The sequence below is a fragment of the Daphnia carinata genome, chromosome 7 (assembly GCF_022539665.2).
Source record: "Daphnia carinata strain CSIRO-1 chromosome 7, CSIRO_AGI_Dcar_HiC_V3, whole genome shotgun sequence".
NCBI classification, from domain to species: domain Eukaryota; kingdom Metazoa; phylum Arthropoda; class Branchiopoda; order Diplostraca; family Daphniidae; genus Daphnia; species Daphnia carinata.
Window position 1 is genome coordinate 6,652,172 of NC_081337.1, and position 27,891 is coordinate 6,680,062.

The 27,891-nt window shown below is 40.5% G+C and overlaps 2 protein-coding genes across 2 annotated transcripts in view; both read left to right on the forward strand.

The window, feature by feature from the left end:
* The window catches only part of LOC130692118 (eyes absent homolog 2-like), a 120,010-nt gene that overhangs the window by 42,301 nt on the left and 49,818 nt on the right, over positions 1–27,891 (forward strand). The gene's annotated exons all lie outside the window — the stretch shown is intronic.
* LOC130702393 (kin of IRRE-like protein 1) lies at positions 4,647–27,646 on the forward strand. The gene is made up of 11 exons (XM_057524102.2): positions 4,647–4,875; positions 16,135–16,267; positions 16,384–16,607; positions 20,244–20,624; positions 20,788–20,939; positions 22,448–22,598; positions 22,814–22,944; positions 23,121–23,389; positions 23,915–24,132; positions 26,283–26,360; positions 26,464–27,646. Exons 1-11 carry the CDS (start codon positions 4,731–4,733, stop codon positions 27,123–27,125), a joined length of 2,544 nt encoding a protein of 847 aa, XP_057380085.1. The 5' UTR covers positions 4,647–4,730; the 3' UTR covers positions 27,126–27,646.

The following is a 27,891-nucleotide window of genomic DNA, read 5'->3' on the forward strand; positions in this document are numbered from 1 at the left end:
AAACGTCAATTTTCGCTAGAAATTGAAAATGTACAGTATGTCACCGGCTAAATACGATATAAAATCAAGAAAAACGTTCATGATCGTTGCAAATTATTACCTTCACGCAAAAGCACGTTGCTATGACTACAGTACAGGCTGTACATAATGAGATATTAAATATTCAAGTATAGCCATTCACGTGTAGCCTAAACGAACGATAAATTCTGTTCAATTGAAAACACTTCCGGATGATGAAGGCAAATAGATGCTATGTAAAACCATTTGCTTTTATGCGCTGGAGAAATGTTAATTGACACGTATAAATAGATGCGTGGGACTCGATAGATGTTTAGATTTACACAAACACACTCCGATGCAGGATAAAGCATAATCTATCGCACTCCGAGCGGTACCGTGGAACAGTTGTTTAGGTACTCAATTGAAAGGCGTAGGTTATCGTGGGGCATCTGCGAACATTTTACACAAACGCCCGCTGGGCTAGGAATATGCAAACGACGGTGTCGTGAAACTTGCCGACGGGTCTCGTCTTCAAACGGCTTTTATTTGGATTACAGAATGAGCTGGCATATAGTTCACGACCAGCGTTTCGTTATTCTATTGTTCGCATAAGGCTTGAAATTGCGCAAAGCGCCTCACCTAACCTTCGTTCAAAATGAAATGGCAATATTTTCTTTACAGATACATATTTAGGCAATCTTCGTTGTACGCATTCACTTGCGCCAAACTGATGGTAAATGATTGTTCTAATTCTAAAGGAAAGCCTTGTTTTCCAAAGAATTTCACGCATGTTGCTCTTACTAATCGCACTATTTTGTTTTACTCATTTTGTTCATTCTTCGCCGAACGCTAGAGTAGCATATAAATGCCTTATTATACCGTATATGCATACGAAATTGTTCCCTTTCTTTGGCAAAGAAAAAATACCTGACTAAAGAGTAAATAAAGAACTTTTTTATTTTATTTAAAATTTTGAAGGTGTTTGTTGGATGATTTTGAAATCATTCCGAAAAAGAGGACAGAAAAGAAATCGCTAATGACGGCAATAACGCTCAAGGGTATTGTTATACACCGTGCACTCTGTTATTTATCATACACTAAAATAAAGCTCGGAAAATTAAACTCTTAAGCCATCCGCAGCGTTTTCGGATAGCAAAAAACAAAATCAATAAAGATAATGGATGACATAATTGTTTTCACCTAAAAGAAGAGTGACACTACACATTGGCGGCATGCAGCCATTTTGTCCGCATTTAGTTCTTGAGTTTCACCCTTTACTCATATGGCTATGCCTTATTGTCTATTTTATGCCTCAGGCGCCCGCCTGTGTGGTGGGATAATCAATACTACTTGTGAGCCTGTCGGTTTCTGAGTACGTTTTCATATGCGGTTTTACGATACCGGGATCACGCGCTTTATTTTTGTACGGTTTCAACTTTCATCTACACGATGGGTATATGTGTAGTGTACAGTAGTTTGTTGGTGTTCAGAAGCTTGTTCAGATTATTGTAATGAAGACAGTCAACTCAGCGTGACGACGGAATCGCAACTCATTAAGCGAAACCCTTTTTGTGTTTGAGAGTCACAGGCGGCGTTTTAAACAAAAGTCTCTGGATAAATTATTTCGCACACAGTCGATGCAAATTATTGTGCTAGTTACTCCAACTGTTTGCAACATGTCTGGTTGCGGGTGATTCAACCTGCGTTAAAAGGCGTGATCAACATACAGCCCAATGATCTCCATTTCAGAATTTAGTTGTGCTGCGCAACGTAGAGTAACAGATCGAAACGGGGAGGGGTTGACCACGTTGACGTAAAAAAAATAAGTCACGATGTTGGAAACCAAACAAGTATGCTACTGGTCAAGGGAGTTCAATAATACGTTGGCCATATAGCAATAATGCGGAAGCTCTTGATCCAGGTGGGTCTAAGGTTTCCAAGGGCAACAGAAGAAACAAATGTCGTGGTCACCTATTTTGCATGCACGTTGTTCTTCCTATTGCGTTGTACAGCTCGTGCCAGCCTTTGCCAATTGCATAACATCATGTAGCACATTGCTTTGTGCCATTAGAAAAAAAAATTTTGTCGCGAAACTGGTCGTGCCAGAGTCTAACTTTTTGGTATCGCCAATAACCTATTGATGGTATCCAGTACGCAACGTATTACGATGCAAGTTAGGCCGGATGAAAGACAAATACCGAAACAGATTACAAGAAAGCTGTAAAAATATGGGAGAAAATTTATGCAGTTCTTTAAAATTTCAAGGGTTATTGATTTTCATTTGGAGGTCAGTCAGTAAAAAATTCATATTCAAATAATACAAGGAATTGGGGAATCAATAGCAAACACCAAACTGATGGACATTGCCGACGAATCGCACCATATAAATTTTTAAACTGTTCTTCGAATTTTGATGGTACTTCGTAGACAATGGTATGTTCACAGACAGGCGGCTTTTGCGTGTTATTCCGAGAATCGATTTCCCACCTGTTCCCGTGCTATGCAGATAAGATACGTAAAATTCTAAAGTTTTCGGAAAAATAAAACAAAAAGCCTAAAGTCTCGTTACTTACGATCAAGACTAACAAACATAACTGCAAAATAGAAATTTTCAAAAATTCCACCCTTTTTTTCATGATTTCTCGTATCTTCGTTAAAAAGTTCATTATTCGCCTATTACGCAAGTTCAATTCCCACAAGTCTAATAAGTTGTATCCTTAGTTGGGTTGATAGACGTCTAACGTTTCTCAGCAGGCATACCTTCGATCGCTATCATGAAGAATCGATCGTACGTAATCACATGAGCATACGCTTGGCCGCTCCCATTGATCATGGTGTTTGATAGTGGGAATATAGCCACTCAATCCGAGTCGCTCGTTACGCAACATATTCCTTTGCATTGCTCCGATTCCCTCGTTATCACAGATCCAACGAAATGTGTGTGTCTTTTGATCGCACTGGCTTCCCGCGAGCTCGTTTTGAATCCCATACATGTAGGATAGAAGCTAAGAAACAAAATCTTTTGTTTCCCATTTTTCAAATGTGTTTTTGATCGTGGCCTTTTAACCTTGAAGTAGAACGTTTTTTTTTGGGGGGGGGGGAGGGGATTAAAAAAAAGGAAACTTTGCAATATGGAAAACGCCCTACTGAGCGCGTTTTACGTGGGCGAGATTTAAAAGTAGCCTTTTATTGGCTTAATCGCATCATCTTTTTCATTTGGCTGGTGGCGTTCGTTATTCTTCTGGATTTTATTATTTATATTTAAGGTTTCTACTCGCACATTGGACCAGACGTTCTCGGTCTACATTATTCACGACTAAAGGAATTGATGGTTTCTTTTTCTTGGGCTGAAAATCCACTATATACCGTGCTGCAAAGTCGGATAAAGATATTGAAGCTCTGCGCTTGTGTTTGTAATATTGCGCCCGTCTACTTTGAGATGGTTTTCAGCTGAAAATTAAACGGGAAGCAACGGGAAAGTTTCTCCAATTTCCGCAATAGATCGAGATATCAAGATGAAATGTTTACGAAAAAGAAAAAAAAATTTGATTATTATCCCCAAGGCCCATAGCAACTCTGCATCGATCCCTGTTCCTCTCACACGTGTGCCTGTGTTTGTTTGAAATCTTGTTACATTCTAAATTGTATATTTCTTCGCCTGTAGGCTATGCTGACGATGGGCGAGAAACTGAGTGGTTTCCCCATAAACCGTATAAGGTCTTAAGATGAGCTTTCTTCTTTGTGCTCCAGAGCTATTATTCTCTCCTATTTTTACTTCTTTGTATATCCTCGCTACTCGTCTGTTTGGCTACTCAAAGCACGTTGGATTTCAACTAAAAAAAAATCAGCGGATAATTCTTGATAAAAGATAGGGGGAGAAGAAAAAGCCAAAGCCTTTACTATACAATCTCTTTAGTGGCAGGCCATCTCGTTCTATATTTTGTTTTCATCTTTTCGTATAGGGTAAAACTTCCGCACATCACTGGATAAGTGAGGTTTAAATAAGGCGGTAACGTTGCATTTTGAAACTATGATCCTCTTCCCGGTAACAAGCTTCTTTACAGAGTTCGCATACTGCGGTGTGCATAACAATTTTTCATGGCCATCTACTTCGATGGCGTGATAAAGAGTGGAAGTTAAGATTATTTTCAGATATATTAAAATGAATACATTTGTGCAATATGAAAGTGACGTGGTATGCTGGACTTCGTGCGAATCGATGACGATGTAAAGAGTGAAACATCAAACGACTGTACGTCGTTTGATGGAAAGCATAAGGAAATTCTGATTTCCTTATGCAGCTAGGTTTCCCATTTCTTATCTTCTGCATAGACGAAGGGAAAGAAGGAAGATCCAAACATTAACTGAATGACATCTTTTATTTTTCGTTTCGCTAAATAAATTTCCGTTTGGTGACTTACTGAATTATTGCAAAGAACGCTACGTTCGAAAAGAGCAAACTAGGACGGAATCAGCTATTGAAATTCCGGAAGGATGTCGGGCACCATTGAATTCTTTCAGCGACATTTATTGTCCTTAATGTACAATTAGCAATATCGAGCTCACGCTCCGTGTTGTACCGTCTGCTTTATTAATTTGACCTGTAATTGTTTTCTCCCTACAGATCCATTGACACAATTAAGCATTCCGACCGGTTTGCAATCGAGATTGGCTCTGGAATCGATAAAAGTCTGCTACTACATTACAGACCAGTTTTGCATTTTTGGACCATGCAGGGAAGTGGTCTTTCATCAGGGCATCTCCTCTGTTTCTTGTCGTTGATGATATTGAATCTCAACGATGCCTCGGCTGAACAGATCTCTCGGCCTCCATATAACGCCGATGAGCAACTTCTTTCCGACAGTAGAGCTTCAGGTGAGAATAAAAGAACTAATTGTTTAATGCCAACTGGTTGAATGCGAATGGCACCGTAAAGGGAGAAGGTGATTAATCAATTGAATTCTTGAAGCACACACGCATGTCTACTTTTTTTCCATTAAGTATTTCCATTACTTCAGCCTCCTACACTCACTTTGTAAAAGGCACTTGATTGGCCCCATTCAAGTATTGAGTACTAGTGTTGCCACTCTCAAATCCATTTCGTTTGGGCATTCTTCAAAGTATTCGTCTACAAAGCCACAGAGTGGTCAGCAGGCGAACTTTAGTTATTTCCCTGCACTTAACTTTCCAATACCCACAGGCGGGTTCTAGCTGCGACAATCACTCAAATTAACTTGCCATGACGTGATGTAATATGTATGCATACTGATCAATATGGATAAGGCCCATTGACGCAGCTTTTGTGTGGAAAAACAAAGAAATAACAGGCAGCATACGAGGATTTGGATTGCCCTTTCCGATGTTTAGACATAGAAACAAAAGTTGCCTCTTATATTATCGACGACTTTCAGGTTATTAGAGTTCGCTGTCGCTATATTTGTTACGAACAGAGCCAAAGGTCTATATTCTATCAAATTAATAGTTATGTTGTCACTGCACGCCGTTTTGTCTTTAGACACGCTAATCTCTCTCTCCTTTCGCTAGTTTGATGTGCTGATCGTGTTGGTATTTTAGGCCAAAATAGTTATAAGGCACTGGCCCCCTAGCTAGAGCAAACGAGAAGTGAGGCTTCTCATTATGCACGTCATAAAGGAAACAGTTGCCTCAAGTGTGAGATCAAATCCGTGAACGTTGGAGAACTTTGGCGCTAGTCACAGGCTAAAAAGTTGAGCTCACACACACACATCACTGCTATACCATCAACAAATTTACCAGATAATACTCAACAGTCGTGATCGTATGGTTCAGTTTACTCTGTCCTACCTCAAATATAAATCGATCTTTAAATGCAGCAACCTCTTATCGCAGAAATTTCATCAGCCGTGAAGGTGTGATTATCTTTTTCGTGCACGTAGAATCGTGTTGGGTCAATTGAATAGTTCCAGACACGATATTCTGTCACGCAAATGTAACGTGCTAACATTGGCTAGACTGCCATGTTACTAGGCAACCATTAAGTCTGTGAAGCAACGGCGATGTACGGACTCTTTATGGCGGTTAAACCTATTTGATCCGTGAACAAGTATAAAAACTCGTTGAGGTTGTCAGTCATTGGCGCTGCAAGTTTCTATGCTGGTCAGTTGAGGTAGAAAAAAAGGCAAAAAATAAAGCTTCTTTCTTAGCACTTGGTAACCTTCATTTGTCATACATACAGAATAGAAAAAAGTTTTAACGAACCGGATATTCTTAAAGCGCTTGGACCAACATCGCAAGACTGCGCACGGGGACAATCTAACCTGGGATTTGAAAGAAACGGAAACGAAAAAAAGCGAGTAGTAATTGACCTTCCACTTTTAGTGCCAAGCGTCTCAATCCGGACGGGACCCTGTGGACAATTGTCACACGCTTGGCTAGCTTTACCATAAACACCAATCGACATGTTTTTTTACGAGACAGATACAAGGTATAGAAGTCGGCAGTCAGCAGGTTGATGAGACTAGACGTTGGCTGCGGGTCCGATGTCGATCCGGTTTCATTAAAGGCTTAGAAAAAAAACAGGGAGGGATTATACGACCATGTGGGTCATGACGTGTCGTATACCTGACTTATATTATAGAAAAGAAATAAAAACCAGGCCAGCCAAAAACACGCCAAGGCTAACAGGAGCCTCCCGTTAGACGTATCGCGACTCGGCACTGCTGTGCTCGTTATGAACTTCCGTTGGCTAACGATCAACAACATGCACTCTTCAACTCGACGCTCCCCGTTTATTTTATTTTATTTTGTGTTGATTTTTTTATACGCAACAACAACGTCTTTGTGTCCTCGAAATCATGATCCTTCAAACTTTTTGGGTTGATGTCAACTCGGTAGTGTACGAGATATTGTACCAAAAAAACGCTATGCGCATAACGAATAAAAAAAAAATACAAACAAATTGTCTTCTCCTTTTTTCCCTTGTTGAATCTGCCGTGGAAACAACGATGTATTTGCGTCTAACGTGTTGCCAGCTATCTCGTCACTATCTGATAGTCAATTTCTATGCGTTTCTTGTATTTACGCAAACGAATACGGCCTCGAAAGGCTCTCGTTCTATGCTCCTGGATTCCAAGAAATTGAATTTGGTAAAGAAAAAAAAACAAAAAAAAAAAAAAACAAAGACAATCCCCGTTGAGAGACGTTCATCACCTCTGGCGTCAGCGGCACTTGAGTAAATTTGTTGTTGTTTCGAAATGAAGTAAGTAGCAACCATACTGGCACAGCAAACGACGAAACGCAAATAGAACAAAATCAATAAAGTTAGCTTTTTTTAAAAAAAAGCTTAATCCTTTTCAATATGCACAATAGGATTCGCGTGGCGTTCTATTTTTCATGTGCATGTTGCACGCACGTCCAATAATGTAACGAAACGCTAGCAAAGTCGCTCTGTTACAGGCGTTATCCATTTCAGATAAGACGATCGGGCGCAGGAAGAGTTAAAATGCTCTTGTATATATGCACCGTATGTCAACCTCGAATAAGAGTTTTCAATTAGATAAGTGCACCTTGAAGGTGGGCGTGAACATTTATCAGTTCTTCGTATCACACCTTAAAAACTAGACGATCGAACAGTCTGCCTTTGTTACGTGATTAACAGTAGCGTCCCCTCTTCGAAGTTTTCTTCGTAGTCCAATAACGTGATGGCACCGTGTTTTAAAAAACCGGGTTGACATATTTTTTACAGTAATTAGTACGCGAGAGCGTAATATCTAAAGAAAATTTTTAAATATGTCACAAAGTCTCGCTAGCCAACAGGCAAGTACATGACCGAATCATTGTAGTGCTTTATAAGGATTTCTTTCGTCTATGTAATCCACTCACAAATCTTAGATGATATAGCTTATGCTGATGCTAAGTTATACTTGGCTTGCGCCCCAAGTCCCATCATAACTATATGTTACATATGTTGTCACATCTTCGTGCAACATAAGAATTCAAAGGTGTACCTCTTATATCAAAAGTCCACTTGCCAAAGTTTTTCTCTTTGAAAAGTTCCAGCGGAACACATCTCAACGACTCCTTCACTACATATTTGCATACATACTTATAGAAGTGTTAGAATTTCTTTTCTGTGCGGTACATACGATGGCTTTTGTATGACATTTTTGTTTGCCTTCTATTCGAGTCACGTCAAGAATGTCGGTCGTGAGAATGCCCTTGTGACTTGCAAACCGCCAGGAGGTTATAGAGGAAAAGCATACATCTATATACGTGGAAGAAACTAACATGAATCTATATAGGGCTCCTCGTTAGGTAGAACTGACAGCTGATGGAATTCAAATCCCACATTCCCCGCGCACTGTTTGATGTTTACGATTTGAAGTCATTGAGTGGCTACTACCGACGTCCTATCCAATTGTTACATACTCGACAAAATTTTCAGTTTTTCATACAAGAGGTCTGCGTCCTGTGTGACACGAGACTATGTTAACAATTTTTCTGGAGATGTAAAAAACTGTTCTCGTGTTAGTTCAATTTTATTTTCCCCTATTTTTTTGTTTTCATCTCTGATCAGAAAGAAGTATAGACTAGACAGAAACCAAATAGAAAACCATTCCTTGGGAATAACATGGCGCCACGAACTTTCCCTTTTAGAGAAATTGGTTCTATGCATAATCAGCAGTTCCGTCCTTTCCCTTCGGCGTGCATATCAAGCTAAGAATATCTCTTGCTGTTTATGTTTGGCACTACATTGGCAAGGGTTTTTTCTTTTCTTTTTCGTTTTAAAGGTTCTGAATTGGTCGATTTTCATCTCGTTTATATTCATGAGAGCAAATATTTGACAAACGAAGCCCGTTTAGACATTGAATATGGATTTCGATCATCTAGTTATGCAGACTATACATTGACTAGAGCTTTGCATAGCCGCCACTTGTTAGGTAGGCTTTAGGCGTCGTTCTCACTCCTTTTTTTCCCTTTTTTTTATAGTTTATTGATGAAGTCTTTTCACGTCGCTTCTGCCCGACTGCTAGGGGTGGATAACTTGAAAGGGAAAAGTGTTACCGTTCTTGGTCAAATTTCGATCCTCTACTCACATTTTATGCTATATCGGGTTCAAAGTTCACTTGTCCATTTGCTGCCGGTTTAATCTTAAGCGATTTTTTCCCCCTTTTCTGACGAAATTTTTCGATTTAAATTCAGCTCTTTTTTTTTGCGATTTTAAGGAAGATTATAAAGAAGGCAAATAGTCTTCTCGCGAAAGTCTCAGGTGCTGTTGGGCGTATCGTAGCGTCACACTCCCGTTGAGGATTAAAAGTGTATGAGAGCTACCCTCTTCCGCAATATATACTGCCATGCATGACAATGTTTTGGTGGGAACACTATCATAAATTTTATTTAAGAGGTTGTGCATGTGATCCCAACCATTTAAAATATTTTTTCCTTCTTTATTTTGCTTTATTCGCCCACACTCTGTTCTTCTGCCTCTGCTCTTATGTTGGTAGGCAGTACACTGTGCGTACACTTCAAATTGAAGTCAACTATTGCATTCGTTTCACTCCATGAAACTTCAAACTTTTTATAAGAAGCTTCAAGTTTTTTGAGCTACCGTATACTGCCGAGAAACGAAAATTCTTCATATCACTCTCGTACTATCATCGGAAGTGGACTCAATTAGCTCAGACAATACGTTGGCGTCACTTCTTTGGTCTGAAGTGGAAAGTCGGGGGTCTTTGAACTACGTTTTCCTCCCCCCAAAAGTCTATCAATGTCTAAAAAGCCAAGTTTCTCGACAGTACGTGAAACGGTGCTTTTGCATGAGTGTACTTGTGTACGATGGTTTTTCTCCTGACTGCACGGTTTCTTTTCCAAGAATACTGATGCTGGTATGATACCTCATGCATCAAACTCTTCCCATCTGTCAACTATTTCGATCACTATAGCTTCCATATTTAATCTAATATAGCTGAAGATATGTCCTACTTATTTTTTGTTGGTATGGTTTGTGTCTGCGTGTGTTTGTGGCCTTAATCCACTTAATTTCCATTCGGGGTTGCTTTTCTTTTTCACGAATATTTAAAAATATGATGCATGATAGATTCAGCTTTACGAGGATTTTAGGCAGAACTAATAGCATGTACACAATTGATCGCCTAGCGCTGTAATGATTTAATAAGAATCTTTTTTTCGTTCGAAGAGTGTTTACGTTTCTCGTAGACTATAATTATGATGTCAGTTGATAAAAAAATCTCTAGTGACTGTTTCTAAGTTACTCGAGAAAAAAATAAATTTGTTATAGTGAGCCGAAGGTGCACGTTGATCAAGATATAGGCATCTATGCGAACAGAAATATTCGTTCGTTCGTTACTATCTGTATCTATTCGTTACCATTGGCAACGAGTGCAGTTTGCACACACACACACACACACACACACACACACACACACACACACACACACACACAAAGAAAATTGATAGTTCCATAATAACGAACGAAAATAATCGAGATAATCACAAAAAAAATTTCAAAGAAAAAAAAAAAATTTCTTTTACCTTTAGCCAATTGAAAAAGAACGTTCCCATAACACTGAAAAACAGGGTAAGTACACAGCAAGTAAACAAATAATCCCCGTGGTTTGTTTCGTATATGTATACATACCTTTGGCTGCTGCCGTGCGTTGTGTGTTTGTGCAACGACAAAATCAATGAACCTTGCAGAACACATAATAGGAGAAGTCAAGAGAGAGAGAGAGGAGACATGAAAGAACAGTCAAAAGAACCATAAGGTAAAAATCTACTGACCCGAGGAGAGTACCGATCGATTCCCTTCCAACTCTTTGATTCAGCACGCCCTTTTTTTGTATTTCTTTTTTTCCGTCACTTTGCGGAGCGATGTCACCATTGATTAGTTAAACATTTCCTTAACCCAGACAAGCTATTCCCTCTGTGTGCCGCCTTCCCGTTGCTCAGACCTCATCTATCTTGTTTTCTTTTATTTTTTTCCAATTTTCTTGTCTATTGCTCTTAACGATGAATAACGAAGAGCAAACGAAAAAAAAGGGGGGAATAGTTTGTCGCCATAGACATACTATTGACGGATAACGAGTCAAGCTTGACAAGTCGACCCTGGCGGATTGAATCTATACATATAAGCTGTGAGATCAAGACGATGAACTGCCACATTTTGCTTCCCTTTTTCCGACCGTTGACGATGTGATACCGGGAGGCTTACAACATAGCAGTTTGTTTTGACTCGACGACGGGCCAATCGGAGCAAGCTTAAGAGACAAATTGATTGGGGTTTGGAAATGTCTGTGTGCGTGTGTACCCGAACATCTCTGACTGATGAAAACGAGTTCCATACGTCGCCTAAGGTTGGTTTCCTCTGGTGATTTTCTTTTTTTTTTGAGATTAGGTCGCCTGGCAAAAGAGAAACGATGAGAGGCTCGACGTCTATATCGTCAAAGCTGATTGGTACAGCAATCAGAACTGCTTCCGCACTTGTGCATCTCGATCAAAACAAGACATCAAAATAAAAGAGAATTTTGAGGGCAAATAGAAAACCATTTCAGTATTTGACGAGAGGCTTTTTGTTATCAATGACTGGCGAAGCTTTCCAACTGCAGATTTTTGCGATATTGCAAAGACAGAAATTTCTTTAGAACTGCGGCAGCCTGAAGGGAAGCAGTGGAATGCACAAGAAGCTGACTTTTCATTACAATATTGATCCAATGGCTTTCTAGTTTTTTCAGTATAGGAAAAAGCAAAACTTTACAGCGTAACCCATTTTCGTTTAGTCCGTGATTTGAAATGTAAAGAGTTAACCAAACAGAGACCAACGGGTCAGTTTGTGGGCGTCTAACAATCATCCCATAAAGATTGGCACCGGGTCCTGGTCGTTGCACATTTACCGTCTAGCCATTCTTTAGCAAGAATTCCAATATTGTTGACATCGTTCAAACTAGTCAACGTGTATTTTATTCGATTTCTTTTGGCCGGATCCACGCCACTTCTTCCTTCCTTTATTTATTTGACTTGAACGCTTTGCCCCGTCCAATACTGTCTCGATCGATAGGTACGGGGAGTATTTGAGTGTGTACACGTACATGTTATTGCCATACAGAACTGTGGTGGATAGTCTCCTTTTTTTATGTTTGCCATTCAAGTCCCAGCGCATCCAATATAGACATGGTGTTAAAAAACAAGAAATTCTTGTTTTCTTCTGTTGGTTTCCGAATGGAACAAGAGCAATCAAGGCCCAGTTCTATTGACGTTTTTAGATCTCTGTTTTTTACTTAAATATTTAGAAATGTAAATAATTTTTGTTTGCACGTATTCAAGATTTCAAGAGAAGTTCAAAGGAGGAAGGCGGGTTAAGGAACTTTAAAAGTGAATAAGACATATTCAAGGATCGATTTGTGGAAGTCATTTGTACTCCCATATGTACATAGGTGGGAAGTTTAATTTATCCCACTTTCAATTGGGATACATCTTTTTTCATTGTGCACCCAATACTAGCAGAAGAAGGAAAATATTGCTCTAGAGGCTGCGTAGTAAAATTAATGTAATCACGTTTCCTCTACCGAGTACTCGTAGACAAAGTTCTGTGGCGATGTTTCTGATTTTGCACAGTTTACCTCGTCTTTTTAAATGTCTCTCGCCCTTTGCCGATAATGAAAGTCTACCTAACGTTGACATGCAAATTAATGAGAAGTTTCAACGCTTCAACGACGATGAACCTTAATAGTTTTGGCCTCTGATACTTAAATGAATTATTCTTTTTCCATGCTGAAAGTCACATCCCCTAACCACGTATCCGCTCCGTTCAAATGATTATGCGCGGAGGCTTGAATCAGTTGAATACCGTGAAAACGAATTATGTAATCGATGTTTGATAAGGAGCAAGTAGATGTTCCTCACAAGGTATTCCGGCTCAACATGGATGGTTAGGTCGTTGCTTCAACAAAAATCTCGGATGCAAGCTCTTGTAACGTAACACAACCATTTATGCAATTTTCGTCTATTTTGATTGTAGTGCGTTCACATAGGTCGAAAAACCATACGAAAGCAGAGAAGAAATCATATCGGATTCTTGCAAGCAGTAGACTAGTATAAAAGAAAATAAAATATTATTTACAAGCATTCGAGATTATACACAAGACTGTGTAAATATTATGCTTGATTCTATTTGAAGCCATTTGCCGTTTAGCCGTACTTATTGAACGTCCAACAAAACTAGCCGTCCAGTTTCCGAGAATTTGTAATTGGTTCATGCTGTAGTCGTGTTTGCCAATCTTAACTAGTCGCGAAAACGTATTCAAAATTAACTACGTAGACTAACACATTCGGTCATAGCTACTCGATTTATTGCATGACGGTAATGTTATAGGCTTTTATTCAAGAACGCTTCGTACGCTAATCGATTAGGTGGTGGCTTGGCTTTTGTTAAAGTAAAACCATTGTCCCATACCTTTTTGCCTTTTCAAAAATGAAGTTCGTGGATGTAGTTGGAAAATTAACTTGCGCTTCATTTAAGTTCGAATTGTATCAAAATCATGGTACCGTACGATTCTTGTTTAGTAAGCGGTTGTCATAGCAATGGAAAAAGGGAAATAACAAACTTGTGTAAAATCAAAATCCGTTTTTTTCTTAAGCCAGCTACTGCCCAATAAATCAACAACAAAAAACCAGCAAGCTTGACACTCAGCGGCTGGTTTGAATCAATAAACCTACGCTCACTCAGCTGTCTTACCCGTTTTTCCATTATAACATGCTGAAATTGTTTACAATTACCAAATACGTCACCAACCAGTAGAGGGACAAAGTTCGTGATCGAGACACGAGTCACGAATCACTATTCCCATTTTGTTTATCAAATCGTGTTATTTTGTTTTTACTCACGAAGAACTGTTGCTATGTCTTGTGCTGACCATCAATTGTTGTCGAATGTTTCCCAATGGAGTGTTAAAACAGGTACAAACATTACGTGTTATTCGATCGAAAGGTGTGTACACATACCTGACCTTCGAATGGAGATCCTATATAAGATAAAGTTGCAATAGCTATTTGCAGGTTTGACGTGATCCAATCATGAGAATGGAAGAAAATGTCTTGCCTTTTGTCGAGTCGTTGCGTCGTGGGTTGTTGGTCGATACAATGCAGAAGGGCGAACGCAACGGGCTCGCTGTGCCGCATACATTTATATTTAAGCACTATACAAAGGCGCGATCCTATATTGTCGCCATGGGCACAACAACACGGACCTCGGCTCCAGCAATAAATGGCGTTTCGTTCTCTTTTCCATTCTTCCTTTCTTGTTTAAAATAAGAAAAAAAAATTAAAGCGAAACTGTGGCTAAGAATTAGAGACGTGCTCGTCCCAACGTCTCTTTAATATAGACCATCTGCTCGCTATTCAGAAATACACATACTATAGAGAGGTGACGGAGATGGTGGGCGTGAACGATGCAAATCGATTTTCTGCGTTTCAATTTCATTCAACATCTCACCGTCTTGAAGGTTTACAGATTGCTGACATGCCCGTCCAAACATGTCATGCTTGAGCGTGTTTATTGCTATAGACAGGCGGGTCTCTTATTTCTGTTTGCATCAAGTCGGATTTAAACTAATAGCCTTTTCTGCATATTGTAAAACGTTGAATGGGATAGATAGAGCCGAGCTTATATAGTGTTTAATAAGAATGAACAGTTGAAAAAAAAAAAGAAATTTTAAAGTTCAAATCGTAGGCAGATTGCGACGACTTGTTTGCTCATCTTCTGTTCTTGATCTTTTATTTCACTATTTTTGTGGGTCTCGGCGTTAAAATTGCGCGTTGACTAGTTAAAATTGATGTGTAGTACCCTATGCCGTTTCATTCCCCCCCCCCCTCCCGTATTTAGAGCTTGTTCTATTCCTGGAAAATTTAGGACACTCTGGTTCGGAATAGGATTCAACCTAAAAACTTAATTGCAGCATGGTTCTAAAGCATTACCTACTACCATTCAGAATTTTGGGAAAAAGCTTTTTTTTTTTGTCATTAGGAGTTTCAACGTCTTACTGTGACAGTTGGTGCCATTTCAATAAGTAAACGATAAATGGAAATAGCGGGATTCAGCTGCTTTCTTCTTGCTTTAATCATGACAGGAAAACTCCATCCCAATGCAGCATTTAAGAGCCGATGCAATTTCTTTTTGAAGCCTTAGAAAAAAAAGAGGAAAAAAGGTTGTGTGTTGGTTCCAACTGTAACTAGATTTTGCGCTTCCCTACACTATATACTGAGACTGACAATAAAAATCTATGCAAACAATATGTACGCATGATAAAGAAATATTGTCCCAGTTGTCTGACAGTTGCACAGTCTCTCACTATAGAGCTGTCAGGCAGTTGGAAATCAATTGTCTTTGCTCTCTACATTCACCGCCTATGGGAAATTCAAGTGCACAGATGCAATACACGTCAACCTAATAAGCATCTTGCGAAGGATCATTGATACACTTCAAATATATGTGTGACAAGAAGAAGAGAACCTTTTCTCTTATTTCCAATCCCGTTTGTGCTATTCCTGTACCTGCACGTATATACGTTGGGTAGACGTTTGTTCTCTGTATCAACTTTCGAATATACCAAGAATTCATTGATGCCATTGTGCATGGAAGTCAATCTTCTAGTCTATAGAATGGCGCGCATACACTCTCTTTCGCACTTTTCGTTGGCCACACCTTTCTTCTATTTTTATTATCCCCGTCAAGGGTATAAGCCAATTTCTTTTATAATTTTCTTTTTTCTTCTTCTTCTTGTTGAGCATATCTTTTCTTTATTATCCCGAAGACTGAGGTCTTGGCCAGTGCGCCCAACCGTTTATATGGTACGTGTGCCAGCTCGTTACCAAGGTACCAGCCACTTACGTATTCTTGAAGAATGGCGTTTGTTTTTAGCAGTTTGCACGAGCAGCTACAACGGCCGCCTTAACGTCACTGTACACCCCATATCGTGCGAAATTGTACTTCGCAAAGTGGCAATTTGTTTCCAATTACTTAATCAAAGCAAGACACATTCAGTGCTAGCATGGCTTATCAGCTTAACTTAACTCTTTTTATATTGCATCCATTTTGTTTCTTTTCCAAAATACATCTCGTGATCGGGTTCCGCAAAACTCCAGTTTCCCTTGGCGAATTGGAGGTGACAGAAGGCGGTTCGGCTATCCTGCCATGCGATATGAGTCTGCCATCACTCGACGATGCCATTTACCTTGTCGTTTGGTTCCTGGAACCCAACAAGAAACCCATCTACACGTAAGTCCTACACATACAGCCATATCCGTTTTCTTCGCTTTTTGCTTTTGATCACCGCCTATCCACTTTATGATGGAAACAAACTGGCAGGCATAAACAATGTGTGTCACATCCAGGTTTGATGCCCGTGGAAAGCCGCTTTCAATGGGCCGACGTTGGTCGGAGGTCGTCTCGTTTGGACTGCGGGCTGATTTTCGCTTCGCTCTTCACGGACAAATACCCAGCAAAGGGCATTTAATCATTAACGGAACTACTTTATCTGATGAAGGCATCTACCGTTGTCGCGTTGATTTCAAGAATTCGCCTGCGCGTCATTTCCGAGTTCAGTTAAATGTCACAGGTAAGTAACGTCCGACGCAGTTTTTTTTATTTGAGTAGCTAATTGATCTTAAAAATGGATCGATTCTTTTTTGTTTTTTTAATGAGAACTTAGTTGCTGTACAAGCACTCACTGAATTCACCAGTCAGTTACCATGCCGTTAATCAATTATGTTTAGACTATAGAGGTATATAGCGCTAGGAATTGTGATACGCACTATAGGTTAACAGTGATAAGCACCGGTTCCTTACTAATGAATGCGGTGTCGTGAGTAATTTTACTGTGCCATAGTAAATATCAAGTATAAATAATGAAATGAAAAAGTGAAATGCATTACGCTGCGAGCGAATCGACATGTGTAGCAGCAATCTCTTTGGCCTATACCCATTTCCTCCCAAGAGCTCAACTCTCAGCTGTTATTCAATCGTGACAATTGTGAATCGGTGATTCTTTTTTTCTCAGTTTGCCTTCTCAGTACATCAGAGGAAGCCCCTAGGGTTGAACGATGAGACGCCAACTCACCAGTTGTATTCTTTGTGTCATGATACCCTCGCCTTGTTCGTTATATTTCTGAATTTTCCGGCGTTGCGTTAACCTTTATGTTGTTATCGTATTCCCTTTTCATATTCCCGAAATCCTCCCTTTTTTCCCTGTCGAACACGTACTCAAGCAAGTAGTTGACACCAAGAGTCATGTAAGGATCTGGGCCCTTCCGCTTGTTTCCTGGACGCCGAATGTCGATACCGCCGGGTTTGATTATATCATAAAAGGTCTTTTTATTTTATTATTCTTTTCATTTTTACTTTGAACCATTTTGCTCTTTGACGAATGCCGTGTCAAAGCAAAATATCGTGCATACTGAAAGTCATCAGTCCGTGAATGGAGCTGTCCTAGCCAACGACGTTTCCACCGTGACGTTATTGACGCTTGGCTAACAAAAGCAACCAACGAGCCCCTTTTCAAAAGAGAATTATCTTACTCAACGGATCCTTTCTTTCATTTTCAGTTTTCAAAGTTTCACAGCCAAACTCGCTAACCTTCTTCACTTCAGTCTCATCGCTGCTTTAGACTTGATCTGTGTTTGGCTCTTTACCAAAGCTAATTAGATATCTGCATTGATTGGCATGGAAAGTTTGCTCTACGTGCACGTTCGTTTTACTGATGCTCAGCCAGCTGACGCTAATGAGAATCGTGCAGCTAAAAAAATCACAAACAATTTTGTTGGCCTATCAGCAAGAAAATACTGCACGTGTTTTCCAATCTTGCGAATGCTTAGTCAGCCATAAGAAATCAAAGCTTTGTTGTTCAACCATAAGAATTTACTGTTAAGCTGCGAGTTTGTCCGTGAGCCCTAAGAGTTATTAGGGCTACACATATCGTGCTGGCTTGCTAAGCCCAGCTTTGACCACTCATTATGATGTAACAATAAGCTATAGGGCAACAATGAAAACGCTAAGAGTATACCACTAAATAGTTTGGTATCAGAACACAACTATAAGGCAAAGAGAAAGAGATAATGGAAGGCACAGGAGTCAGATAATGGGGTGTACCTCAAAGTATCAGCAAATTTTGAATCATAATTTAGAATTTCACAAACGGGTAATAGCTTAGTTCCGCGTAAAGTAAAGTTGCTCATTCCGTTCCATTTCATGACTATTACTGGAACCTGCTTAGATCGTGGGATAAAAACTTTTATTCCGTTTATACTCAGTCTCGCAATCTACCATGCAACTATTGTCTGTCGCTGCGTTGAAACCTTGCAAAGATGACGGATCTTGACAGAATATGACTGCTTTTAAGGATGATTGTCAATCCTTGTTCTACTTCCATTCATCACAAATGTCTCGGGAAGACGACAGATCAAAACAGTATATCGTTGTCAGGGATCTGATCGCTTTCCCTTGCGTAGGGTCTTCGTTGTTCTATGAGCATTTATGTTCCACGTAACCCCAAAGGGCAATTAGGAATACATCCGGCCCATTGATAAAACGCCATTTGCTTATTTTTGCCTGTCGTATTCATATTTGGATATACGACGAAAGTCTCACGTTTACAGCAACGTTCGGGTTGCATACTATTAGCTGCTTGGAATATAAGTTGATTTCCATGATGAATGAATCATCAGGACGAACAATTTGAGTCTTCTTTCTTACGCCTGTCTACGTTTCTTATAACTCTTCTGAAATATTCAAACGCGATTGTCCATCTTGTGTTTGTCTCCGTTATCCGACAGTTGAAAATGTGATGATACCATAATCCACTTATGCGGACGTACGCTAAAGTTTCTTTGCACTGAACCAGTTTCTGGAATCAAGATGTCTATACACATGAGGTTCGGATGACTGGTTTTTCCACTCGAAACCAGACAAGAGGTAACAATATCGACGTATCATTTGTGAAACGGTTCGACTGCTCTCAGTTATAGTGATTCGCTGCTCACGAAACCCGAACAATATTGGTGGTTCTCGTATTTTATTGTGAAAAGGCTTCTACATCCTTATTTTTGCACAGAATTTCGATTGCAGCTAATTGTTCAAATATTGATTCAAGGGCCTTGTTCATTGCAATCTTCGTCGTCATCGATACTTGCCAACAATATAGACCTTCAGCTCCTTCATTTTTCATCGATCTTCATCACGATTGAAGAAATAAAAATGTGAACAGAGAAAATATGAGGACTTTTCGCGTCATTTTGATTCGATACCCTATTGTATGCGATGGAGGATTACCAAAAGCACCAGAAGCATCATCAGAAAGAGTCTATCGAAGATCACGTCAGAGAGACAAACACCATCTGTCTTGCACTAACGAAGAAAGAAAAAGCAATAGCCTCGAGATGGGAAAACGAATTTCCGTCCACTTGAAAACGAGGAGAGATGAGAATTCGTCCCTTTTTTTGTTTTGTTTTGGCTGTACCTAGTTGATGTCTGGGCAGAGCAAACTCTTTCTCAGGGGAAATTTCGCGCTTGAAGACTCTCGACAGCAACTGACTTCTTGCTGAGAGATTGGCCTTCAAGCGTCGCAGAGAAATGTTTCACTGCAAATCGCCGCTACGTAACATTTGGCTACGCCCGTCTCTCACGGTCGCTAATCTTGTTGTGGTTTTCTCTTTTTCCTGCTCTAGAATGCTATAGAGCAAACCTTCCGAGGGTAGAATCGTTTAAAAGCCATGGTCATTCGGCATGGACTTTTTTTTTTATGTCAGGCTCCGCTAGGACCTAAATTGGGCTTTTTCGTATGTCCTATTGTGTGTGTCGAGTGGATTATTCGTCAAGCAACACTCTATTCCCTACTGAAAATACCAAGCACGTTTCGCTTATAGCCATTTTTCATCTGTATGTAATAATGCGTCCTTGGATGCTTCTTTTTTCGGTTTTCCAGTTATATAACATTTACGTTCATATTGTGGGTTTTCGTGAATCATATCGCAAAGTAAAGCCCTCAGCATAGCTCTCTGAGATTGCGTGGCCGTGTGCGTAGGGAAAAGTGGAATATTAATCTAGTGCTACAGTAATAATTAATTTGTGATGGTGCCGCACTGTACGTACAGAGTCAGTAGGCTATTCATCATAGTTTGTAATAAGCTGAGACTTTTGCGCTGGTTGAATGACTCGCAAAGATAAAACTCTCCTTTGATTTATTTCTCTTGTTCTACAGTTCCACCGTCTGAGCCGAAAATCACGGACGAAACGGGCCGCGAAGTGCGTTCCACAAAATTCGGGCCGCTGAGGGAGAGGCAATGGGCCGTGCTGCAGTGTCATGTGACGGGAGGCAAACCATCTCCAGAGGTTGAATGGTACAGCAATGGCAAACGTTTCGCTTCATCGACCGGCCTGGAAATGCATAACGGCCTACAACTCGGTCTATTGAACGACCAGCAGAACGACTATTACCCTTTCCTGCAGCAGAGAACCATAGTCAGAGAGATCCGAATCGGTCCTCTTAATAGGTCCCACCAGGATGCACGATTTACCTGCAAAGCTTCCAACAGTGTCAACAACGCGCCCAAAATTAAAACAGTGGCGCTGGACATTCATTGTAAATAATGGCTGTTCCTCTTCCTCTCATTAAAGTTTGGCTATTTCGCATGATAGCTCATCAATAACATAAGCTAGAAAGAAAAAAAAAACATGATAGTCTGCATACTCGTACGTGTAGGGGGCGGAGATGTGATCACTTCTTTCTTTTTCGTGCCCGTTAGTGCCGCCTTTGAAAGTGGATATCTCCAAGATGGAAACCCGATTCGTGGCGGGCGAGGGTAGTGAGATCCGTTGCCAAACATTCGGATCGCGTCCAGCTGCGTCCATTAGCTGGTGCAAAGACGATGTTTGCCTGCCGGATTCTTCTTACAAGGTAAGAAAACGTCATCGCACCCTCTTTTATCGGGCATAGTCGCAACAGAAACGCATTCTTTCTGCACTCTACGACTCGTCCAATAGAGAAACGGAACGAACAACGGGTTCTCTGAATTCCGTCATCTTTCGCAGCACGTTGGTCAAGTTAAGCGAAGCTAAGCTTAGCCAATAACGGCGGCCGACTCTGACGTATAACACGTATTAACAAACGGAAGACCTGTCACTGCTTGACAATATTTTTCTTTATCATTCCTTTAATCGTTATTTTCGCTTGTCCGGAATGATGTCTTTCAACTCTATTTACCACATCCCAGTAATGTCCACAGTAAAAAGCGGAGATACTGAGGCTCTCCTAGTTGAATCATTGCGGTAAATCGATATTGAGTGTGTATATTGACTCGTTTGCAAAGGAAATTGGGTACTTTAACGGTGTTCCGTCGACTATAAATGCTTATCTGCCTATTCATGGTTGGAAAAAAATCGACCGGTTCTCGTATTATTCAAACCCCGAATGTAGAAATTAAAAAAAAAATCGCAATTTTCTATACAGGACAGTATAGAAGAAAAAATTAAAGAACAGGGGAAGATGAATTTCAATTCATTGCTAATGAAGTAACGAGAGTTCTTTTTGTGTCCTGATTTGATAGGAACCACGAAAAAAAGTTAACATACTGTAACAATAAAAACCAGTAGCTCTTTCCACTTTTTTTTCCTATCGGATTTTTAGTGTGGCAAAAAAATCTGTACGAGACAGAGACGGATCGAAGTTTTGCCTCTCTATTATTTATTTATGCAACCGTCAGTCTCGGAGACGTGGAGCCACACAACTTTCCATACGCAGTATAATAAATATCGTATACTTGTACACAAATACCTAATCAATTCAACGAGACCCTGCCCTGTATCCCACGGTTTTTCTTTATTTTCTCTTCGTCTTTTTGCGTTTCCTGATGGTTTGGTTTATTTTGTGTACGTATGTATTTTTCTTGTCGTCCCTTTTCTTTTATTCATTCCTTCTGCTTTCTGCTAGCTTTAGCATCTCTGATTGCACAAATGCACAAACTTCCTGTTCGTAGTTGTTTAGTTTCACCGTTGTTCCAACTAGCGTGAATTTTCATTTCCTGTGTGGGTGTTTACACGCGTTTAGGGATTACTGTCTCTCTTTATCTTTCACGTTTGAAATATTTTTTCTTTCTCTTTGTCATGACGCACAAGCCCACGTACAAGCTCGCCTTCTTTTACACAGTTTAGATACCCGTCGCATTTTGTCTCTTTCGTATTCCGTTGTCGAATTAGAGCCCTTCAGGAAAGTCTTAACATGCATACGCACATTTAAATAAGAAAAATTTATTATTAAAATGAGGGGATGACCAAAGAACATCGAAATAAAACTACATTTGGTCTATCGATACTAGTTTTGACAAAATTTGTAACGGTGATGTTGTCATTGTGAATGGCAAACTCCATGTGCCACTATTCTTACATGCTGATTCCAATATTCGATAGGTATTCGATGATGAAAACGGTAACGTGACGACCAGCCTTTTCAGGGCTAACTTTAGCAAAGAGGACCATGGTAAACCGCTAACTTGTCGGGCTTCCAATCGCCTGTTGCAAGCCAGTGCCATCGAGGACTCCATCCGACTGGACGTTCAATGTAGGTGACTTTGTAATTCCCCAACGAGAAAGAGATTTTATTATCATTGTATTCTCGTGACATCCATTTGGAATTGAAGGCAAAACGGTTTTATCTCAATCACGTATATTTTGTTTCGTTTTTTATCTTTGTGCATTTCCTTTGTGGATGGTACGTGCTTCCGGTGGTACGTCGTTGCCCTTGCCCTTTTGGCCAAAACATTGGATCGATTCAAGTCCCTCCGATGGCCACGTTGCGTCTGGGCCCGACGCTTAATGCCGAGTCGATCAAAGAAGGTGACGACGTCTATTTCGAGTGCTCCATTCAAGCTTATCCGGACGTGACTCGCCTAGTGTGGAAACACGAGGTTCGTACACCTGACTTTTCTTTCCATCAACATCGATAGGCAACTCGTCTTTTAGACACGTTTCATTCTCTCATCTTCTTTAAAATAATTTTGACGTCAAAAACGATGAACAACAACTGAACAATGATGCTCAACGCAAAGACGTTATTCATACCGACGTCTACTTTCATCCGCAGGATCGCATTCTTGTGTATAACGCCAGCGCCAAGATCATCATGTCCAACCAAAGCCTGGTGCTTCGTGGAATAACTCGCCAACGGAGCGGCAACTACAAGTGCGTCGGCATCAATTCTCGAGGTGAAGGGTCCAGCAACCTGGTCTTGCTTACTGTGCGTTACACTCCCGTGTGTCGATATCCGGTGACGAACATACGCGGAGCCGAGCGGGGCGAATTCCTCAACCTTTCGTGCTCTGTTGACGCTCTGCCACGTCCCATCAAATACAGGTATATATACTGTTCGGTGTGTTCTTGTTTTCGTGATCGATTAGCTCGTACGCAGCCATTCAGCAACGTACCTTGTTTCCCCCGCACCCTGCGCTCGTGTTTGTTGATCACGTAGCTCAACGTTTATCCATGTCCGTATATGACCTTTCGTTTTTTTCCAACGTTCTAGTTTCTACGTCGTCATAAATCTATCAACGCCTCATAGATGATGGAAGTCCCATCAAACACGAGGCAAATTATAGCTAAAGCCTGTAAAGTCAAGCTGTCCCTATTCCCCACCGTCTGTTTCTTTCCCTATGGTGCCGCACGTTTCGTGTTGCATGTTGCCTTATCGATTGGGCCCAGAAAACTTGAAGATAAATTCACATAAAATTTTGCCTTTTAATGCAGTGTATATGTATATTTCCTTTAAAACTATCCATTCTTGCTCTTTTTTTTGCATAAACAATTCATTAGACGCACAATGTCTCATTAGATCGCCCACGATGAAAATTCTAAGTAAATAAACATTTTCGTACATCGCAGATGGGCGTTGAACACGACGCGTGGCTGGAAGGAGATCCCTACCGGATCATCATCTTCGGCCGGAACGAGCCCTTTAGCAATTTTGGCCACGTCTAGCAACGAGGAAATACTACGTTTCCGTCCCGAATTAGAAGCGGATTTCGGGACTTTGGCATGTTGGGCCTATAGCGATCTCGGCTGGCAGCAAGATCCTTGTCTATTTCGCTTCTTTCCTGCAGGTGAATTTTTTCGCACGGGTATACGTGCATCAACATGCAAAAGAAAAAAAACTTTGTCATTTCTGTCCCTGTTCCTGCCCTAAGGAAATGTGACACTCGACTGTGCAGAAACGTGAATGTCCCGCTTGCCGAGCCGTAAAGAGACGCGATGTCATCAAGAGTTTAATGAAAGAGCCGTTGAATATGCTTGACGTAGTAACGAATTAGAGTCAGCCATCACGTCTCTAGATTTTCTTTTAAAGCGCAAACTATCGAAGCGAAACGAAGCACCTTAAAAAAGGTGGGAACGTTAACCTTTTATTGTATCTTTTTGTCCTCTCTACACCCCACGCAACTCAGCCACATTCAGCCAAGTGAAATTAATTGAGGCCAAAGGGAAATGGCACGAATCCTCTAAAGAAGCAGGTGACGTGGTTGAAGGCGTTAAAAAGAATAGCGGAAGTCAACTTAACGAATCGCCATCGCCAGAGAAAAGTCAGGATGTTGAACCGCAAGGATGGCGTCGACGCCGAACGAATAATGGCGCACTCATTTATACATGGCTTGACGGATCAGCCTATGTGTAGCTGTTAAAGCGGGAAGAAAAGAAAATGAAATGAAGCCACGATATACAGTATTTTTGTAAAAAAGAATTTCTTTCGATCTTTTGTACTTTCCAAACGAAACTTCCGGGGATAGATGATATGATTTTTGCAGGGTTTTATGCTTGTGCGAGAGTATTGGTATTTCGAGGAGGGATAAATTTATGTCACTATATTTCCTTTTGTGCAATGAAATCTTTTTCCCGTCGATAAATAGAAAGCCCTTTATCTGAATTGTGACGTACAGGTAAAGCCGGGGTATAAGAAATCCCCAAAAGAAAAAAAAAAGAAAATCGGATTAAACAGAAGCCGGAAATTCAAACTGGCCACTTCTCCTTTGCAACCAAGACGAAGAAAAAAAATTCAATTCAGACAGAATAATTCACTGCACCTTCTTTTCATCTGGCGCGTGTCCGTATAGACGTTCTTTTATGTTCCTTTATCGTCGTTTCGTTTGTATAGCTCGCAAAAGAGAGAGTGAACCCGTGTCTGTTATGTCCTGCACGCGCACCGACGCTTTATGTTTCAGAAAAAAAAAGACATTTTTTGTTTCTTTGTCTAAGAGAATAAAAAGACAAAATGGTGAAACAATAGAATACACACGCACACGCGTGCTCACACGTGATGGGCTGTTAACGAACGCGGACAAAAATGAAATGCACAAATCAAAAGCGCAAGAATTGTAAACGCGTTAAACAGTTTGTATAGAATTTCGGTGTTAAGTGCTTGCTTGTCAGGCGAATTCTCTGCACCTTTATTTGATTAACTCCTGAGAAAGCAAGGCTGCTCACTACGAGCAAAGTTTACCAGCCCGTGTAAAATTGTAGGCTGATTAGGAGTCGTAGCAACACTAGACCGAACAATACGATGATTAAAAACATCTAGTAATTGGTTGTGAAGCCCGTCAGATACGTAGGGAAAATAGAAACTACACAAGAAATTCCCTCATCTCATGTGAATTGGGTACATTGTCATAAGTCCGAAGGCATTTTTTTTTGTTTTGAGAACATATGCAAAAGCGCATTCAAGCCCTTGGGGTTTACGTAACGCAAAAAAGTAGTTGCCTATTAGACTGAAAGTAGGATTTGTTCACTGCGCTAAAGTAACAATGCAGTATACATATAGTCATCGTTGAACAACCTTACGGTAAACCGATCATGTCGAATGTCGGGTTCGCATTTTTTATGAAATTATAGCAGGATCACAGTCGGCTTGGACTTCCACCACTCAGACAAATAGCAAAAGAAGGGAAAAAAAAAGAATAAAGAGCTAAAAGTTTTGAATAGCATAAAAAGTTTTGTCGATTGAAAACATTCTTTTCAGAGTAAGGAAGAATAAGGTTGACTCTAGGCAAAGATAGAGCGAAAACAAAAGACAGAAAAAAGTTAAATTGTTGACATATGCGTGTTTATTCCTAAAAATCCGCCTCCCTTCCGCGTTTGCGTTTGAATTTTCCCGTTTCCACCAGCTGATTGATTTGTTTTGTCAACTTGAATGTGGTGGAACACAAACAAACGAAAAACGAGCAAACACACGCATCACTCTAATTCAAATTTGATCAATCGTAAGGTCCGCCCGAGAGTTTGTCGAATTGCAGCGTGCTCAACCAAACAGCAGATAGCATTCAAGTTTCATGCAGTCCAAATGGTAAGTTTATCATGGTTAATATGGCATGCTTATACATTTTTAACCGATTTCTGTTTGTTTTTTTTGTTTGTCTTTTTTACTATTATCTTTTTTTTCCATATAGACGATGGCGGCTTGAAGCAAACTTTTCAACTGCAGGCAATGGATGTGATGACGGGCCAGCCACAACTAACGCTTCAATCGGACACGGTGGCAGAATTCTGGCTCACCGATTTAGAACCCGGATCCACTTTTATGCTCTATCTATACGCAGTCAATGTCAAGGGATTGAGCCAGCCCGTGGTTTTACCCGTTTCGACGCTCAAAGAAGCGGCGAAACGGACAGTTCCACCATCGACAGATCCATTCTCCGGCAGTGTGGCCGGCGCTGTAGCCATGGGCACAGGAGCCGGATTCCTGCTCTTGACCACCGTAGTAGTGGTGGCTTGTCTCCGTTGCCGGAAGACACGGAACGACGCAACGATGGCAACGACGTCCGCAACCGGGCTAGCTGGCCAAGGCCAGTATCACCAGCAAGTTCAACTGAACAGCAACGGGATCAATCACCAGTCAGCCAAAAGCCGGCCAGCTCACACAAACGGTGAGTTAGTTAGCGAAAAGCCAATGGAGTCGTTTAATGCTCACGAAGATAACGGCACTGCTGGTTTCTATCCGCGACCAGCTAGAACGTCAGCGGCCCCATTTGTTGGGAGCAAGGGTAACTGTTTGAAATTGCCACCAGACTATGTGGTGACAATGTCGGGAGCACCTGAGAGCTGCGTCTGATTTTCTCGACTGTTTCTTGTTTATTTATTTTTTTTTGTATCGTTTTTTATTGTTCTACTTTCTATGTTGTATTCCCTGAAAACGACAGCGGTACGTTGTCGCAGTGCACACGTTAACCAAATGATGTCAGTGAATAAGTAAGCATCAATCTCAAATTGAATAGACGCGTCTATAAGTCCATTGTTCCTTTACTCCATTTTCTCATGCTCTGTTGTTTTCTCCGTTCACGTACACACAATATTGTACCTTTATGTAATGTTGAAAACATTCTAATCAGTGATCATTGGGACATTTATTTTTCATACCCGCGTTCAAAGTATCTCTATTGCGCTCCCTATGGATGTAGCCAGTGACTGCACCATAAATGATGTACATAGAAAGACATGATGAAAATGTACCATGAGAAAGATTTTACGGTGATTCTTCGGAGCTTGATTCCTTCGTGTTATTATCATTGAACAAAAACAAAACAAAACAAGAATATTTTGTTTTTTTGCGCACAAAAAACAAGGTTGTTCATGCCAGAGAGATAATACATGCAGTACATTTGTTGTGTCTTTATTTATTGTGTGTTGGTGGCCGGTAATGATGTCTTACGGTTTTGCAACCTCTCATGGATATCAGCATTGGATTATGTCAGAAAGTGACATCAAAGATAAATTTAAAAAAAGAATTCCGTGAAATTCAATTGAACATAAAGCACTGTATACTTTAACGCACAGTAAGTACTTGGTTATCCTATGGCAAGTTGTTCTATTGGTCATGT